The sequence below is a fragment of the Erythrolamprus reginae genome, chromosome 1 (assembly GCF_031021105.1).
Source record: "Erythrolamprus reginae isolate rEryReg1 chromosome 1, rEryReg1.hap1, whole genome shotgun sequence".
Classification (NCBI taxonomy): domain Eukaryota; kingdom Metazoa; phylum Chordata; class Lepidosauria; order Squamata; family Dipsadidae; genus Erythrolamprus; species Erythrolamprus reginae.
In genome coordinates, this window is record NC_091950.1 from 235,305,194 (window position 1) to 235,321,634 (window position 16,441).

The following is a 16,441-nucleotide window of genomic DNA, read 5'->3' on the forward strand; positions in this document are numbered from 1 at the left end:
AGCATCAACACGGTCAGGAGGAACGCCAGGGCCCTCCAGTGGGGGTCACACATCACACAGTGGGGACAACAGCAGTGAACAAGGTAGGAACTTTATTCTGAATCTTGGTGGGGGGGGTTTTGGGGGGCTGTGTTCCAGCCCCTTAAGCACAATACTTTCACGGTTTTAGAAATAGCTTTTGTAATGAAATTTAAATATGATATGGAAACATGTAATAAAGCTTTGCTTGAATTCATAGATGTAAATGCTTGTCCTTGATAATCTGTTCAACCTGACCTTCACCACCAGCGTTGTTTCGAGAAGGGGTTTTTAAATTGTGCAAATATTTTAGGGGGCCACCAGCTTTCCTCTATCTCTATTAAGGAGATAAAGATGAAATCTGTAACTCTGAGTGTCTTTTGATTGGCAATGCAAGAATCCCTGTATCTGGTTCCTGGATATCTCTGGAACACAGGTTTTCTTTTCAATTATGTGGATAGTAAATTACAAGAGGACCATCATACAAAATGCAGATAGTGTGCAAGTATATTACATTCCAGGCATAGCTTTCTTTCAAATTATAAAACATGGTCTACCACTATGATATGATAATTCAGACTTGCAAAATGGAATCTTCTTGCCATTTTCTATTTAGGCTCCTCTTTCCAAACCTACCTTTTGTTTTCTTCTCTGTCTCTCCACCTCAACCAATGTTTTACTTTGATTAGGGAGGGAAAATATCAAACAATATTTTGTCTATGGTTGTTTCATGGAGATCCCAGTTCAGATTGGAAAAGAATCCACCATTTTTGTTTCTTTTTGTTGTTAGTCGCGAAGTTGTGTCCAGCCCATTGTGACCCCATGGACAACGTTCCTTCAGGCCTTCCTATCCTGTACCATCTCCCAGAATTATTTTTGTCTATATATCTTAGTAATTGACAGAAGTAGAGAGTAGAGAGAAAAGAAGGAGGGTGGAATATTATAATTTTTTAATCTAAATGTTTAGAGCATGGATAAAATGTAAAATTGCACAGCATATATAGCTGTTGTTGGCCCTTCCTATGTTCTGCTTATTTTACAAGATTGCCAATTGCTTTGTTTCAGAATTGTTTTATCTAAATGTTTAGAGCATGGAGAAAATTTAAAATTGCACAGCATATATAGCTGTTCTTGGTCTTCCCATTTTCTCCATTGAAAGAGAAAGAGATGGATCGTTGTTATAAGTATCTGATGTTGTTTGTCCTTATTGGTTATGAAAATGGATTATTTAAAAAGACACTAAACAATACATTTTATACAAACTCCAACTGCAATTGAATTCATGATAATTATATGCATTTTTAGTTTAAAAAGAACTTTCTTCTGTTACTGAAGAAAGTTCTAACTCTACAATGCCCATATCTTAAAATATAGTTTTATGTCCTTGTTTCATTTAAATGTTGTTGGACAGCCAGTGATTTAACTGTTTAAAAAAATTGGAAATTATTTTCTATAATAGCAAAGTTTTATGTTCAATAAAATAGTTTTTAAACTGAGATAATGTTATATTTTTTTGTCCAAATGCAAGACTATATCTTTTCAGGCCATATGTCATTATATGGAAGTTTAAGTATTTATTTTTTTATTTTTTTATTTTAAAAAGTTGCTGACTTAATCACAAGTGAAGCCTAGTAAAAGCTGAGCCCCAGAATGGGCAAATTGTTGAAGAGTTGAAGCAGAAACGGGTAACCCCATGACCTCTGACTTTACTGGAAAATGATATGCAACATAAATTTAAGGGGCCTTTTTTTCTTTTAAGCATTTCTTCATATATGTGTTGCTGCAAAATTGGCACATTTTCCAAATTCATCCCAATTGTAACATTAAATTTTTGTTGCATAATTTATCTTTATGAAGTGAACTCTTCTTTAAGAGTGCAGTACAAAGTCTCCGTGCTCACATTTTATTATTATTATTCACACATTAAACCACTTAAATGGTTTAATTTGTGAATAATACTGCTTTCAGAGAGGTATTTCAGAGTATCAGTACAAAGAAAAATCCAAGGATAACCCTTTCTGCCCATTTGCGCCCTTGTATGACACCCACTTGCTTGAATTGGTTTTATGCAGACATTCTAATGCATACTGCAGCTCCAGTAACTGCAGTAACTTTTTATTATTATTATTTTAGTTTTTCTTATTAGTGTTTCACATCCTACTATCATATTCAACTGAATAGGATTGCCATGAATGCTTGAATTTTATTGAATCTAATTTGATCAAGGGGAAAAATAAGGATCATTGGAGTACCCATGAAAAGAACCCTTAGAACTAAAATGAATTTATTTTCTTTTTAAAAAATCTTTTAAAAATACTGGTTGCAATTGTACAAATAACTTTGTTTCATTTGAAAAACTTCCTTCCTTGAGTAACTTTCCTGACTGCAGCCCCATTCCAATTCTTGCTAGTAGCAATCTGTATAATAGGTGTGTATACTCCAGAGGCAGGTTCTTACTGGTTCTGACCAGTTCTATAGAACCGTTAGCAACTTGGCGGCCTGGGTCACTGAAACTGACAGTGACCCAGGTCTGCCACACCCCTGAGATGGTTCTCTCAATAGCGCCATAGGTGGCGCCATTTTGTTTTTTGCTAGTGCACATGTATAGGAAGTTTCTTTTAGTAACTGTGCATATGGACACATGTGTGCAAAGCACTCATGCAGTGCAACCGCATCCACGCGGCACGTCCCTAAGCACACTGGCAGGAGCAGAATCCAGAACCCACCCTTGGTATGCTCCAATGTCTTTCATGGGGAAAAGAGGAAAATAACTTTTGTGGTTCCTGTTAAGGCAATGGACGCTTTAGATTTTTATATTTATTCATTAATTCACTTGCTCACTTGAAATATTTTATCCTGCCCCTTTATTATATTTGCATTCATATACTGCTATTTGGCTTGGAGTGCATAGAGAAATGTAGAAAAATACCCCTGTAGCAACAATTTGCAGCCCTATCTGGACCGGGAGTCACTGCTCACAGTCACTCATGCCCTCATCACCTCGAGGCTTGACTACTGTAATGCTCTCTACATGGGGCTACCTCTGAAAAGTGTTTGGAAACTCCAGATCGTGCAGAATGCAGCTGCAAGAGCAATCATGGGCTTCCCTAAATATGCCCATGTTACACCAACACTCCGGAGTCTGCATTGGTTGCCGGTCAGTTTCCTGTCACAATTCAAAGTGTTGGTTATGACCTATAAAGGCCTTCATGGCATTGGACCAGAATATCTCCAGAACCACCTTCTGCTGCACGAATCCCAGTGACCAGTTAGGTCCTACAGAGTTGGCCTTCTCCGGGTCCCGTTGACTAAACAATGTCGTTTGGTGGGACCCAGGGGAAGAGCCTTCTCTGTGGTGGCCCCGACCCTCTGGAACCAGCTCCCCCCAGAGATCAGAATTGCCCCCACCCTCCTCGCCTTTCGTAAGCTCCTTAAAACCCACCTCTGTCGTCAGGCATGGGGGAATTGAGATACTCCTTTCCCACTAGGCCTATACAATTTTTGCATGGTATGTTTGTGTGTATGCTTGGTTTTAATAAGGTTTTTAGTTATATTTTAGTTTAGTATGGCAAATATATTTGTCATACGCTGTTTTATTATTGTTGTTAGCCGCCCTGAGTCTACGGAGAGGGGCGGCATACAAATCTAATAAATAAATAAAATAAATAAGTAAGCCGCATTGAGAGAAGATAATTGACAAAGATTTTGCTGTACTCAGAATGATGTGTGGAGAATGTGTATACTTCTAATTATATTGTACATTGGATAATACTGTGCACACTCCTTTATTTTCTTGGCTATTTCTGGTATCTCAATGGTAGTTAGTGACAAGGTGCATGCTACAAAGAGCAAGGTGTAATGAGCTACAGAATCAGAGTCAGAATCTCTACAGAATCCTTGTTGAAGAAGTCTAGCTTTCCAAAGCAACTCTGAATATTATCTAGTTTTTTTAAAAAAGAATATTATTTTTTAAAAAACCACAGAGTTGGGAAAACTTAATTATGATGATGGAACTTTATGGAAAAGGACTTTGCTGCAAAAGATCTGACAGTGATTGTCGAGTAATCTGCATTATTCTTTCTGTATTTTTATTCCTTTTGTACTGTGTGGTAGAGCAGAGCTTCATTGTTAGCCTATGCATTGTGGGGAAAGAAAGATTTTCCTTCATGCATAAATTACACTTGCTGGTTTTAGAGAAAAAATGTTTGGCATTTTATAATTTTGACTTTTAACAAGATGGAGATTGATGATGATCGTGGTGGTGGTGGTGGTGGTGATGATGATGGAAGAGATAATACGCAATTTTAGAAATCTGGTTTGGATCCAGAAGGAGATTTTTTGGAAAAGAATGAGGTATGGTGTGAAGATACAGAGGGAAGGAAAGGAGGAGATATATGGTTATATAAACACCCATTTTCAGATTTCCCCCTCAAAGGCCCTTTTACATTTTTACCCAAATGGTGTAAAAAAAAAAAAACCTTCAAAAGGGAAGGAACTGGCCTTGGAAAAGATGAATCTCTTTAAATCTTCTCCTATCCTTTCAGATCTTTAGATGACCTTGTTTTATATTCAGAATGAATTTCACAAGCTCATAATTAAATGGACATAATCTGTTATGGCATCAGGGCTTAAGTTCAGAGTAAATTCTCCACAAGGGTTTCGAAACCAAAACAGCCCAGAAACTCTTTTCCTCCTACAATTCCTCAAAGCCAAAATACATGGACCAATAGCCCAAACTGTTGTGAGCACTCTGCTTAAGGTTGAAACTCTTTCTAAATGTTGAGCTTTAGGAAATATGTCTTCACTTGAGAAGTATTGCTTGTGAGGGATAGTCAGCCCAGTTACTTTTTGGAGTTCAATTTAGAGAAACCTGACCCAGTTAAAGGAGTGTTTCTGAGTCAGCTTAGTTGCTGTTTTAGGTCTGTCTTTATGTAGGGGAAAATTTAGAAGAATGAGTAAGAATACTGTTTTTTCTTGCTTTGCTTCTTTTGCCTACTTGAAAGTTTTCAAGGAGTTTCATGTTGTTTCTTTACTCCTTGCTTTCAAATACAACTAAGTAAAAGTTCTCAGTGCAAATTCAATGCCATGACTTAAATATATAGCTTAATAAATCCCTGAGTTTAACTGGATCAAATTCTTATTTGGACACTGAAATTATTTCCTATTTATTTTGTATTCAACTGTATTTATATAACAACAACAACAACAACAACAACAACAATAATAATAATAATAATAATAATAATAATAATAATAATAATAATTTATTAGATTTGTATCCCGCCCCTCTCTGAGTGGGTATTGTAAGACACTCAGAATCACTTCAAAATGAGATAGGCAGCAAATAAATTTAATAAATAAATATTCCAAAGCTTAGGCTTTCTTTGTGTTATGCCCATTCTCCCCCCACCCACCCCCACCCACGCAATTGGGCGTCTAGTGTCCATGATTCAGACCTTGTTATGCAAAATTGTTCTTTAAAGCAAAAGGAAATGAATGTATCTTCTTAGAGGAAAAAGTATCAGCACTTGACAGTGTTTTCTTGGCTTTTATAGAAGAGTTCAGGCAACCTATAGGCAAAAGGCAATTCCATTTATTATTGAAGAGAATTTCAAGGCAGTTGTTTGGAGGTTGTGAAGCTTGCAGACAGAGCTAGATGAACTGGGAAGGGAGAGGCACACATTATGTTCCAGATGACTGAGCAACGATTTATACATCAGCTCGCCTTTTTACATGAAGAAGAAAAGTAATAACAGCCCAGACCCAGGCATCTGAAGCAGTCAGATATCTGATGACTAATGGGATAGGTGGGAAAGAGCTCTCTGATTGGATGTCTTAATGAGCACATTTTGCAGAGTTTGGGCGGCAGTTCCCCTTGACCTTTGACCTTTATTGACCAAACTGACACTTCATTTTTCACATACTTCCAATTATGGCACAGCTTAAGTGTTCCCTCACTCTTTTATAGTCTGTTCCTATATGGACAACTTGAGAGTGGTTGAGATACTTTCATTTGAGCAATGCCATGGCAGTTCACTATTTAGTATGTAATCGGAAACTGCCACCATTCCTGTAATTTCCCCTAAATGAATTTTTTTTCAGGTAACATTTTATAGTCAAGATTCAAATATATAGATAAAACTTGCATTTAAATCCTGCCTTGTTGCTCTCCTCTCCTGTAAATTCAAGAATTTGAATGATATGTTATTGGCTCCCACACATCCGATTCTCAAGAGGGACTCCTGTAATGTGATGTTCTAAAATGCATTTTGACTTCCTACTCTTCAAAGAAAGCAAAACATAATTGTGGCTACAGTTGTCAAATCCTTATAGTGCATCAAAATAGCACTGATTGATTGATGGTATTTATATGCCGCTCACTCCAAAACAGACTCTGAGCGGCTAACAGTAGAAATAAATACAACAACAATAAAAACAGTTAAAATCTAATAATAAAAACCAACAATACAATAAAAGAGTAAAAAACAACACATACTTTCAATCAACTTAATTCCAGGCCTGCTGGAAAAGCCAGGTCTTAATGGCTTTCCAGAAGACCGGTAGGGTGGAGATGGTGCGGATCTCTGGGGGTAGTTGGTTCCAAAGGGTCAGAGCCACCACAGAGAAGGCTCTTCCCCGAGGTCCAGCCAACTGACATTGTTTGGCAGACAGGACCTGGAGAGGGCCAACTCTGTGGGCCCTTACTGGCTGCAGCGAGGTATGAGGGAGGAGGTGGTCCCGTAAATAGTCTGGCCCTGAGCCATTTAGGGCTTTAAAGGTGATAACCAACACCTTGAATTGTATTTGGAGGCAGGCTGGCAACCAATGCGGCTCGCGTAAAGTTGGAGTAATATGGATATACCTTGGTACACCCGTTATTACACATGCCACTAAATTCTGCACCAGTTAAAGTCTCCAAACACTCTTCAAGGGTAGCCCCATGTAGTCCCATATTGCAATAGTCAAGATGAGAGGTGATGAGTGCAGAGTGCCTCCTGGTCAAGGTAGGGCCGCAATTGGTAGACAAGACAGACTTGTGCAAAAGCCCCCCTAACCACAGCTGAGAGATGTTGTTCTAGCCTCAGTTGTGGATCTAGGAGGACACATTGTGAACCTTATCTGAGGGGGAAATTTCTTTCCTTCCTAACCCCAAAGATGGGCAGGAGGAATTGCCTTTAGCTACTCAATCTTGTCAGGGTTGAATTTTAATCTGTTAACCCCCATCCAGACCCTTATGGATTCAAGACAACTGGCACATCACTTCCACCACTTCACTTCACTGACATGGGATGGAGATATACAGCTGAGTATCGTCAGCGCATTGTTGGAAACTCACCCTATGTTGTTGGATGATCTCATCCAGTGATTTCATGTAGATATTAAATGGGAGATGAGAGAGGACCAACCCCTGAGGAGGGGCCCCACAAAGGAAGGGCCTAGGGATAGACCTCTGTCCTCCCACTAACACCAACTGCGATAGGCCAGAGACATAGGAGGAGAACCACCGTAAAATGGTGCCTCCCACTCCCAACCCCTCTAGCCATCACAAAAGGATACCATGGTCGATGGTATCGAAAGCTGTTGAGAGGTCAAGTAGCACCAGGATAGAGGAGTGACCTCTATTCCAGGTACGCCAGAGATCATCCAACAGTGTGACCAAAGCGGTTTTTGTGCTGTAACCAGGTCTAAAGCCAGATTGGAATGGGTCTAGATAATCTGCTTCTTCTAAGGTCCACAGGAGTTGGAACGGCACCACTTTTTCAACAACCTTCCCTAAAATGAGAAGGTTGAAGACAGGATGGTAATTATTCAATGAGGCTGGGTCCAGGAAAGGTTTCTTGAGGAGGGGCCTCACAACTGCTTCCTTTAAAGGTTGCAGAAAGGACCCCTCACTCAAAGAAGCATTGATTAACACTTGGAGCAAGCTTCGTGTCATCTCCCTACTGGCCAAAACTATCGAGGAGGGACATGGGTGCAACAAACAAATGGAGGCACTCAGAGCTCCACTTAACAAATTCCTCAGCTCTACTCTGCAAGGGACCCTCCACTCTCGCCACATGAAGAAGAGGGCAGGTCACCCTAAACAGAATTTGTGGATGCAATAAGAGTGGAAGATACACACATTTGCCACCCTTATCACCACTAAAAAAAGCCCTAATATGGGTTCTCAGTAGTGATTTACTGGCCCTCCAGTGTTGCTTTAGACATCTCTTCTGGCATTTCATCTCTCGAAGTAATTATTTAATGTGTAAATGCAAATCAAAAGTATAGGTCTTTAGAATGATGGCTAAAAGTAAGTTTTGTTCAGTGTGTTCATATGAGTAATACAGGACGGACTTCCTTAAGTTGAGCCTAGTATGTTAGGGCAGTGTTTCCCAACCTTAGCCACTTCTGGACTTCAACTTCCAGAATTCCCCAGCGAGCATTCGCTGGCTGGAGAATTCTGGGACTTAAAGTCCAAATATCTTCAAGTGGCCAAGGTTGGGAAACACTGTGTTAGGGAATATCAACTATAGTTAGGGAATACTATAGGGCAGTGATGGCGAACCTATGGTACGGGTGCCACAAGTGGCACACAGAGCCATATCTGCTGGCACAAAATCTGTTACCCTAGCTCAGCTCCAGCACACATGTGCATACCTGCTACCTGATTTTTGGCTTGCATGAAGGTTCTGAGAGGGCCTGGGGAAGGGTGAAGTTGGTAAATAGGCTGTTTCTGGCCTCCGGAGGGCCTCCAGAAGGGAGGCAATTTTCACCCCCCCCAGGCATTGAATTATGGGTGCGAATACTTGCGCAGGTGCGATAGCACCCGAGGAAAAAAAGGTTCACCATCACTGCTTTAGGGAATATTTTAAATGGTATAGAAGCCAAACCAAGAAGTTTTGTATTGTAAGACAGAAAAAGTATGATTTCAAAGAAAAAGTTGAAACTCATGCCTGCAACTTTCTGTTACCATTTCTTCAAATTTGAACATGTGTTTCCCACCAAGCTAATAAAAATAGGAGAAAACTAAAACTAAAATATAAGCAATTATATACCAGTAAACACCAGCACAAATTGATCTCGAGTTAAAGGTTGGATATCTCTTTAACAAAACTATTGCTTAATAGTTGGAATATTTGGAAAGATCAATAACCTGTATCCAGATAATCTTTAGAAATAGTCACATTTATTTCAAAATGTATGATGTGTTACCTACTTTATTATGTAGCCCTCTGGCTTTGTAATAGCATGCATATTTTTACTGTATTATGGTAATAAAAATATACGTAAAAGGCAGAGACAAAGGTGCTGTCTTTTCAATAAGGTGACCTCTGTTACCAAGTAACTGCTTTACTTATGAGCTTATTAAAAACTAAAAAAATGAGCTTTTCATACTTCATAGGCATTGATGTGAAAATGAGCTTTCCTGTGAGTAGTTTTCTTGATCATTTCTAGAACAATTGATTAGCCAAAGAGCTGCTGTCATTAGCTGACATTGACTGATAGCAATTTGTCACAAGCTCCGAAGGTCAGACAGAGAGGGAGCTACAGCTTGTCTTTGACTGACCTTTCCTGATGCCATTATCATACTATTGGCTTGACTAGATGTGACCCTCAGTTGAAAAAGACATCTATTAGGAAGGGATGATGGTGGCTTTCTGATTATGAATATGTTCTGTGATGCCAGTTGCTTCCAAGTACCTTAGCTTGGGATTTTATTGCTAAACAAGAGTTCTATCTTTAAAACATATATTTAGGTATTGATAAAAATTCAACTCAGCCTAAGTTCTTCAGAGATGCCCTTCTAAAAAACAGGGAGTCATGATGTGTTTGTTTCTTATTTTTCCTGTTTATGAAACCCTCCAGATGTATTGGGGGGAGGGATATGTTTTGGGAAGGAAATGATTTCATGAACTATCCATAATTCATTTTTGCACTTTAAGACCCTTGGAAAAAATAAGTTTGATTGGTAACCTAATATTTCTTCCCAAATTTTGTTTATATAAAAATTAATTGCTTTTCAAAATTAAGCTGTAAAAGAGGGTTATTGTTTGTGAAAAAGCAATTAAAATTATATTTAACCCTATTAAAATCATTTATCACTGTTAATGTATAATTAATCAACTGCTACATTTCTTTGCGATTTTACACCCTAGATGCTTACTTATTAGGTATCTAAGCTGTATATTGTCATGTCTGTTTGTTTAGAATTAAACTAAATATTCAACATTATTTTAATGTGTGTTTCCAGTATCATATTTGCCACAGGGATATCATTATTATTCACATTTAAAAATAAAATGTTTTTCTCATACTTCAGAATGGCTTATCTTAACCTTATCAAATGTATAATACTAAATACTAATTTTGTTCCTCTTTGTTCAATTATTTATTTCGTTTGTTTGATTTGCACACCACCATAACTGAACCAGAATCTCAATTCCTATGGCTAGGAGAGTCATAAACTAATTCATCTCCAATAAAACTTCACCTTTCTATTATCTCACATGGCTTATCAGGATTGTTAAAGAACTTTCTTTTTCCAAGCCAGTCTTTACAAACTTTATATGATCTAAAAAGAAACAGTAAATACAGGCACGGTAGTCCTCATTTAGTGATTGCATCATACATTACAACAACTGTTGTATTGAAAAATAACTTTGCAACCAATTCGCAAGAGTCTGAAGACTCATGGGGCAATTAGATTATGCCCCCCTCCGACTACCAAATGTATCTTTTTCTTTTATGTACACTGAGAGCATATGCACCAAGACAAATTCCTTGGGGGTCCAATCACACTTGGCCAATAAAATACTGTTCTATTCTATTCAAATGTGATGTCTGGTTGTGATTGAGTTGGTTGACTGTTTTTAATATAGTGGGATCTTAGCTTATAGTTTTAATTAATTAGATTTGTGTACACATTGTTTTATATTGTACCATGTGAGCCACCCCAAGTCTTCGGAGAAAGGCGACATACAAGTCTAAATACTAATAATACTAATAATACTAATAATACTAATAATACTAATAATAATAATAATGATAATAATAATAATAATGATAATGATGATAATAATAATAATAATAATAATAATAATAATAATAATGACCAATGCAAATTTTTGTATTTATGATTTTGTTAGGTGTGTAAAGCAAATGAAGCATGATTGCAGTTTTACTTTGCTTAATGACTGAATTGCCACTCCCAGTTGCTAAACGAGGACAACTTGTAAATAGATTTAGCTGCTGGAAAGACTTCAGTATAAGGGGAAAAAAAGATCTCGATTAGATCAATCAGATGAATTACCTGTAGAGAAAACCTGATAATCACATTTCTTCACCTTGTTGTAGGGAGAAAAATAGTAATTCTGACTACACATATTTGTATTCTTCAGGCTCTCTCTGTAATTCATGCATGCACTCACATGCACACACAGAGAGAGATACATTTAAGATACTGTATTCCTTAAGTGTAGCCTACTTTCTGAATTAGGAAGTTGAGTGAACATTTGACTTTCCTGACCTTGGAGAGATTGCAAATTTCTTAAGAGTCACCCACATAAAAGAGCACCATGAGGATAAAATGGGACAGAGCTGACTGAATACATACCCTTGAGCTATTTGGAAGAATAGTGGGATGTAAATACAACAAACAGTTTTTTCTGACATCCTATCCCTCTTCTCCTTTCCCCTTCTTTTCCTTTCCTCTCAGGTACATAAGTATCTAAAGCGGATATGTAAAAAATGATTGTTAAATGCATTATGTCTTTTCTGATTTTTCAGGTGACTGGTTACATTTTTTTAAAAAAATCAGTATGCCAATATTGCTAACCTCTCACAGGGGATCAAAATAAATTTCTAGAATTGAAAACATCCTTCCTCCCAACATTGTAAATAGCAGGAAAAAACTTTTCAACCATTTATGCATAAATCGCTCAGAACTTAGCCGGACATTCAAATAACTAATTGGAGTAAGTTGCAATAACCTTATAACGACTTATCTATGTAGCCACCATTGAATATGCTATTGTGATCAACATTTAGTTTTAAAACGTGGTGCATATTAATTGGAAACAATATTGATTCTTCAGATATTGACTGAATTGTCATTGACAAGTTCAGATATTGAACTCTGAACTCATACAAAAGGCCAACTAGCATGGCCTGTGCTCAAGGAACATGGAAATTATACCCCAGTAACATTGCTAAGTGAATGGAAGATTGGGTTTGGACTGGAAGCATCAGTTTCTCATATTTTTTAATGATTGCTGTAGTAATGATAAAATTTGATCTTTGTTCTTCATTGGAGAACAAAAGATGATTTTCAGCCCTCATGAGTTTTATTATATTCTTCTGTCTTTGTACTTTGTTTCCCCCAAAATAAGACATCATTTAATAATAAGCCCAATCGGGCTTTTGTGTGCATGGCAATAAGGCCAAGTGCTTATTTCAGGCTTCAAAAAAATATAAGACAGGGTCTTATTTGGGGGGAAACACTGTATAGTTTTATTTGTTTTTCCATCAATCTTTATTTGTAAAATTGTTTGAAGTTATGGCTCTTGGTTCTGCTGCTCAGATCATGGACCTATGGCAATCAGAATTCAGAAAGTGCTCTAAATAAGATAGCAAGGTGTCTTGTTTGACTGCCATTCTATTTATTTAATTCAGAGTATAATTCAGAATATAGAAACCTGCACTCATTGCCAAATATTTACCAAATAGGCCAAACAGAATAAGCCTTGCTGAATCCATCTCAGCATCAATACTAACCACTCTAGATGCCCTTCCTGTAGTTGATTAAATTTTCAGTTCGATTTTAGCCAGTGGAATCGGGATATGCTTCTTCTTCCTCCAGCAAAATCTAGTAAAGAGATGCTGCTCTGAGTTTGTCCATCTATGCAGACATCCTGGTAAAGACAAAATAACATGTTTACTCTTTTATGGTTTGGTATGTGGAGATGTTACCAAGAAGACGCTTGGCAATCAGCCATTTAGTTTTATCTAATGAACTTTCAGTAGGAAACCTCCTTCCACAAAGATTTTAGTCTTTCCCACAGAACAGTCATGAGGAATATTAATAGTTGGACTCTTGTCTATGACAAGAGAGATCAGAAAACCTTTGGTTTTCAAAGATAAAAGTATGAGTACTTCATGTGGAAGTTACTTTTAATCCCCTTGAAACTGAGAAATTTGTTTTAGGAAACACTCAACTTATCCTCTCCATTTCTTTTTCAGAAGGTATCTCAGTCCAGATATTACCGACTTTCTTTTGCAAGTTGGCATAAAATGATCAGTTCCACATTCTTACATCCACTTGAAGCTATTTTGTTACCCAAATTGTGAAGTCCATTCTCCACACACTGTTCTTTTCGAACTATCAAGGAATACTTGGAAAAAAGCCATCCCTATGTTCTTTATGTTTAAAGTGTACTGAGAATGTGTGTTGAGTTCAAGTGGAGGATTACAAAATTAAATGGCTTTTTGGGATTTTAGAATATGTTTTGCCCAAACAACAGTCAGCATCTATACTTAGAAACTGCAAGAAACATGAATCTAAATGATAGCTACCTCTTCCCTCTGCATTTTAAAGCACGAAGTGTATTTTGCTGTTTATCAGCAAATCATTAAGGAAAAAAGAACACCTCCTTGTTTACATAACATGTGACAAGATTTTTAAAAAAGATAACTTTCATACACTTAAGAAAAAGACTACAAAGACTGCACAGAAAAACAGCGACTGCCATAGGAAATATGCCTGATTAGAATCAACAGACTTGCCCCAGGATAACTGTTGAGCACAAAGGCAGACAATACTTTAGAGTCTAAAAATGGAAGAAGACTGAAGATAGAATCAGGATGGTGCTTTTATTGACATGCCAACTGAATCAGCCTTTGTCCTAAGGCTTCCCTCACCAAATTTAGATACAGCCTAGGATACTCTTCATTACAGGAACATCTTCTATTCTATAAAATAATGCCCAAATAAAAGAAAAATAATAATCTAGGTGTTAGCTAATGCTGATGCCTTTTATTTACTTACTCCCTTGTCATTTTGTATGGGAAGGCTATCATCAAACTCGAGAGTGATCTCAATCTTTCCAATGTGGCTGGATTTTACCTTTACTGTCTTCTGTCTTCATTCTCCTTTGTCTTATTTTGCTATGGAAAATAAGGAAGAAGCTCAAAAAGATGTAATAGAACCAGTGTTTCTTTAGTCCACAATCAGGGGTTTTAGCCCAGTATTTCCTGGTACAGAAAAGGATGGTATTGTTCATTAATTCTAAATCTGAGGGATTACATTGCAACTGTGTCAGGTGTGTTCAAAAACTGTACACCTTCTCATTGAGATTTAAGAGAATAGGGTACTGGAAGCATTACTTCTTTATGGCAATCCTTCACTTTCAGTACTATCAAGGGCTATATCTTTTTCATGAACAGTGAGATGGGAAGGCATGTTGTTATCATTGCAAGTCAAATAGATATGATTATTTATTTTGAATTGTTCACAATTTTCCAAGGTCTGAAAGAGTTTGAAATTTTTTTTGGGAATTACATAGCCTGGATCAAGGATGGCGAACCTTTTTTGGCTCGGATGCCAAAAGGGAGTGCATATGCGTGTGATAGCATGCATGTATGCTCACACCCATAATGCAATGCTTTCCTCTCCCGCACATGCACACAAACCCCTTGCAGGCGTACAACTCCACCGCGCTCTCCCCTGGTACATGCGCACAGGCCTCACCGAAGCATCCAGACTTTCAGTAGGCCGGTTGGGCTGTTTTTCACTCTAGCCAGGGTTTAGAAAAGCCTCCTGAAGCCTGGGGAGAGCAAAAAATGAGTCAATGGGTCAACCAGAACTTCCCGTTGGGTCATTGGGTCATTTTTCACCGTCTCCAGGGTTCAGGAGGCTTTCCTAAAGCCTGGTGGGGGAGTGAAAATCACTGAAAAGAAAGCCAAAAATCAGCTGGTCAGCACTCATACACACTGGAGCTGACATAGGGCAACACCTCGTGTGCCTTCAGATATGGTTCCGCATGCCACCTGTGGTACACATGCCATAGGTTCACCATTACGGTCCTAGATGTCAATTGATAGTTCTACAGCAGTATTCAATATAACAGGGAAGAAACTTAATTTCAGAGTCTCCTACTGTGACTCTGGATTTGTTGGCCATGGCCCTACATCACTACTTGATAGTAACCTGAAAGATTCCCTGCTGGTACCAAGTCTCATGCATGGATATCCTATAGCTTCATGGTAGGGCAAACCTTCCACCTATGGGGAATTCCAACACTAGACATTTGTGTTCTTTAAGAATATGTTCTAGAAGATAATGCCTTTATGTTTCTCTCCCATTTCAATGGTCATTTTTCTGCCAGTCAGAACCCTTGCATCCTAATCACATTGTGGTGGATAAGGTCTTCTACTTAGGTCCCAGAAAATGCATTACTGTATATCTTTCCTTTGAGGAAGATTCTCATGCACCTTCAGCATGAATCAAGCATACGTCATATTTATACATCTGATGTGTTGTTTCATCCCTTCTTGTAGTTTCAGAGGAGAGAAAATAAGTGGCATAGCAGTGTTTCAGCCTTATTCTCATTGCTTTTATGCCAAAAGTGGATACCATGTTCCAATGTCTCTGATGTACGCATAGGTAGTTTGTACATTACAGTTGGGTTGTTTTTTTTAAAAAAAAATTGCATGGATTAGCTCTGAAATCAGAAGACCTAGGCTCTTCTTTGAGACTCTTCCTAGTAGCCACTGTATATGCAAAACCTGAACATACTTTAGTTGCACATCTAGTGCTTTGTTCTTTCAGTTTTGGTTTTGACACCATTTTAGCTTTTATGCAGTTTGGTTGCTCACTTTTAAAGCTGTCTTCTTGATGGTAGTCCTGTCTAGCTTTTATTTCTTGGAATGACTTTTCCTATATCCTTGTCCTTTATAAGTAACTCAACGTGGCAAATACAAATAACATTCTGGCCCAAAGTCTCTTAGCTGGCTTCCATGCCTAAAACGGGACTAGACCTCATAGTCTCCTAGTTTCTAGTCTGTTGTCTCAACCAATAAACTGAACCGGCTCATGCACAGAAGCAATGAAGAAGAAAGACAATGCTGCTTATTTGTAACTGATTCCTTCAGTTATAATCAGTATATTCACACAAGCCATTCATTTTTGGATTGTAATTAGTTCCTCCGAGTCCTCGGAGAGGGGCGGCATACAAATCTAAATAATAATAATAATAATAATAATAATAATAATAATAATAATAATAACTATTATTATAATTATTATTATTATTAATATTATTATTATTATTACTTCTACAAAATATGAATTCTTATACTACATATTCATGTTTTCCTGTGCTGCTAAAGGAAAAAAATCAGGACCATACTGAAAAGCATGCCTTTGAGGGGCCAGCTTCTCTCC

General features: G+C 37.7%; 1 protein-coding gene across 3 annotated transcripts in view; it reads left to right on the forward strand.

Moving 5' to 3' along the window:
• Window positions 1–16,441, forward strand: part of MEIS1 (Meis homeobox 1) — a 209,718-nt gene that overhangs the window by 46,625 nt on the left and 146,652 nt on the right. For all 3 annotated transcript variants that reach the window (XM_070732576.1, XM_070732574.1, XM_070732575.1), the window contains exon 7: window positions 1–83. This exon is cut by the window's left edge. In XM_070732576.1, the coding sequence (XP_070588677.1) occupies window positions 1–83 (83 nt within the window). The remainder of the gene's footprint in view (window positions 84–16,441) is intronic.